This window comes from Anneissia japonica, unplaced genomic scaffold (genome assembly GCF_011630105.1).
Source record: "Anneissia japonica isolate Jap-2015-1 unplaced genomic scaffold, ASM1163010v1 scaffold287714_len2871179_cov188, whole genome shotgun sequence".
Classification (NCBI taxonomy): Eukaryota; Metazoa; Echinodermata; class Crinoidea; order Comatulida; family Comatulidae; genus Anneissia; species Anneissia japonica.
The window spans coordinates 1,208,077-1,211,312 of record NW_022755542.1 but is presented as its reverse complement, the minus strand read 5'-3'; the positions used below and the strand labels follow the sequence as shown (position 1 = coordinate 1,211,312).

The 3,236-nt window shown below is 35.8% G+C and overlaps 1 protein-coding gene across 2 annotated transcripts in view; it reads right to left on the bottom strand.

Moving 5' to 3' along the window:
• LOC117123614 (low-density lipoprotein receptor-like) overlaps positions 1-1,950 on the bottom strand; it is a 3,063-nt gene extending 1,113 nt beyond the window's left edge. Inside the window, exons 1-3 of one of the 2 annotated variants that reach the window (XM_033269610.1) lie at positions 1,804-1,950; positions 1,461-1,576; positions 144-302 (exon numbers count right to left, since the gene is read on the bottom strand). In XM_033269610.1, the coding sequence (XP_033125501.1) occupies positions 144-302; positions 1,461-1,554 (253 nt within the window). In that variant the 5' untranslated portion in view covers positions 1,555-1,576; positions 1,804-1,950. The other variant, XM_033269611.1, reaches the window with a different exon arrangement.
• Between the last annotated feature and the right edge of the window lie 1,286 nt (positions 1,951-3,236).

Here is a 3,236-nt window from a genome sequence, read left to right as displayed (position 1 = left end):
ATATATATATATATACACGGTATATATATATAATATAATATAATATAATAATGATATTTTAGGCCTAATGATGATATAACTGATATGAAGGCTAATTCTTTTTTCACATTTCGAAGGAGTGGGTTCTATACTGTACACTTTACCGGCATGTTGTTTCTGGCAGTGATCTTCATCACTGGCATCAAGACAGTCTATTATCGAATCACATTCAAATTTAGGTTCAATACAATGGATTTCACCCTTTTCCTTATTTTTACAACGGAATGCTTCGATTCCAAGCTTTTCGTAATCTTCACAAGTCTCTGAAAATAAAAAATACAGAACAACCCCATTATAAATCGGTACTATTGTACAACATGCTATGCACCTCACCTGTAGTAGGCCTATCCGCACAAGCATTATTCTGTTACATACACAGCAAAGTAGATTTTGATACAGTACCTGCATTATGCACGTCTCAAATATAATTATTGATTAATTGATTGATTGATTTGGTATGTTGATCGATTGGTTTATCTGATTGGATGATTAAGTTAAAGATTGATTGATTGATCATTAATTGCTTGTTGATTGACTGGTTTGTGTGACCATAGAGCAAAGATTGCTCTATGGTGTGACGAACTCTGCAATTAAATTCACACATGACGTTCACCAAAATTGCCGCGAAGATAAGCCTAATAATAATTTCATTTCTCTATGATCAATTTACTTTACTTGCGATCTTGGACAATAGGTATATTTCGCAACCTTACAAAAACGATAACGAACGAATACGTCATTATCACCATCATTCGTGCCTAAAACATTCTTGACAATATGCTGAAGGAGCTGCATATGATCCTGATTGATTCATGCAAAAGGCATAAATCGCCTAAATTGTGACAGATATTCTCCTGTAGGGTTAGGGTTTAAAAGTGTCTAAAAATTTGATGACGTAACCGTATTCGTTATCTTTTTCGTAAGCTTGCGAAAACTCCCTAATGTTAAAATGTGGTATCAGTAAACCATACCTGTCTCTTATACACATCTGACCTGAAACTGTAATGATGATGATGTCCAGCTATAATGATGATGAAGATGGATGATTGTGGTCACCTGTCGGGAGTGGGAACGAGCGCGGCCCTTTCGACCACTTGGATACGCCACTGACCCCACCCCTCATCCTCGTGTGGCGTTCCCTTTTTTATGGAATTTTGTGTGAAAATATTAGGCCTAATGGTTAGTTCCTCCTGAGAACCACGTGGTCCGATAATCCGTATTATTGCCTGGGGGTGGTGGTGGTTTGTGCCGCGGCCGCCGCACGCGTACCTCCGAGGAATAAGACGGGCTAATTCTCCTGGAATTTCAGCTATTTTAATATCTCAATCATGAATTCCTGTCTCTTATACACATCTAGATGTGTATAAGAGACAGTATATATATATATATATAAACATTTAAGAGATGGATTTAGTACTAACCTGCTCTTTTGTGAAACGTATGTGGTTCCACTACACAAAAGAAAAACATCAAGAGCGCTACACTTAGTTTAATCATGTTGATGCTGTCTAACATTTTGTACGATGGTTCAGATTTTCTGGAATAATAATAATAATAAAACATGACAACAAAAGAAAAAGATTCCATGAGTTGTAAACCTAAGCATCAATGTGTACCGGTATAACACTGGCACAATTAAGCAGAAGCGGCCTGTGGACAGGGGCACCCCTTCATCATCGTACCACAACCTATGCAACCATACAAACATACCCACTCCCAAATAAATGATTATAATAAAATAACGTTCATCGCAGTAAGTCCTACCTCCTTAGTGCTGGCACGGTGAGTCAGTCATACAACCCTTTGCTTGTATGCAGCATTATTCGGCATGCTCCGATGAGTGTGTTCACGGATTTCTTTGCATAAGAATAGTTTTTATTCAAAGGTTTGGTTTTGTTAGTAGAGGGAACACAATACGACCTCTAGACACCTTTTTTTCTAAGCCACGTTGACTTAAGAAAAAAACTTACAATAGCATTCACAAGTGACAACGCTCGGAAATGGTTATGACGTTAAGTGTCAATTGTTTAATAATCATTTCGGTATACATTATAAGCAGACATTATACATAGGCCTTAACATTTTGAAATACCGTAAAACATCGAATAGAAAGCCCTGCTTCTTTTTTTGCGACCTGAATGAGCTTCTTTTAGAGATGGGCCTCTTTTCAAGACTATTTTTGCCAAGATAAAGAGGGGTCTTCTTTTCAAAATGAATTTTGGGAATTACTACTATAAAATAATAAATATTGTCAATGTAACATCAGTCTGTATCATTGAGTGTATTAACCCGCATTAAATCACTAGTCACCTAAACTACCTGTATAAACCAAGCGTGTTTTTAATTATTTTGTTTGTTAGAAATTCGTGTACAGGGTATATGTACTGTACTATTTCGAAAAGAAGCCCACGTATCTTGAAGAGAAGCCTTAGCGATGGGCTTCTTTTTGAGGTTACTTTTGCTAAATAAAGAGGGGATTCAATTCGCGATAGGCCCATAAGCCCATTGATTAAGCTCATTTGGCTTCTATTCGAGGTTTTACGATCATAATATAGGTCTATAGAATATTATGAGTCAATGGCAGCCAATTGGGAGAAAATGTGTAAATAATAGGTTCCTCTTAGTAATTTGTCAATCTCGATAAACATGAGAACGGTTAGACAGACGGTTGGTTTACTGAATATTAAATTCGATTTACAAATAATAAGGTGTTAGGCCTATAACCTTCCATTTTAAACGTTGCCACTTGTAGAGGTTTTATACTTTTACACAAAGTGATGGACAAAAGCACAACCTGGTAATAACATATTTCTTAATTATTAGCTACAATTAAACGATAACCTTGAAATGCTGATTCTTTGTTATTTGAAAATCTATTATCGTAATGAAAATGAAACTGTGTGCTATTTGCAGAGGCTATTGTTGTTAAGGAAACCATGTTAGAGAGATATTTTTCATGATATAAATAATTATAAATAAATATAAGAATCATCATCGGCTTCCTCGTAATTGTGATCGTAATCATCACTATCATCGAAACCATCATTATCATGATAGGCTTACTCATCATCGTCATCCTCATTACCATTTTGAGCCTAAAATCGTTTGCTTCTCATGTAGTTTTCGAGGATCTCACGAATTGAATATGCCGATCGATATGTAAAATCTTAAGTTGTAATAAAAACATATTATCTGTT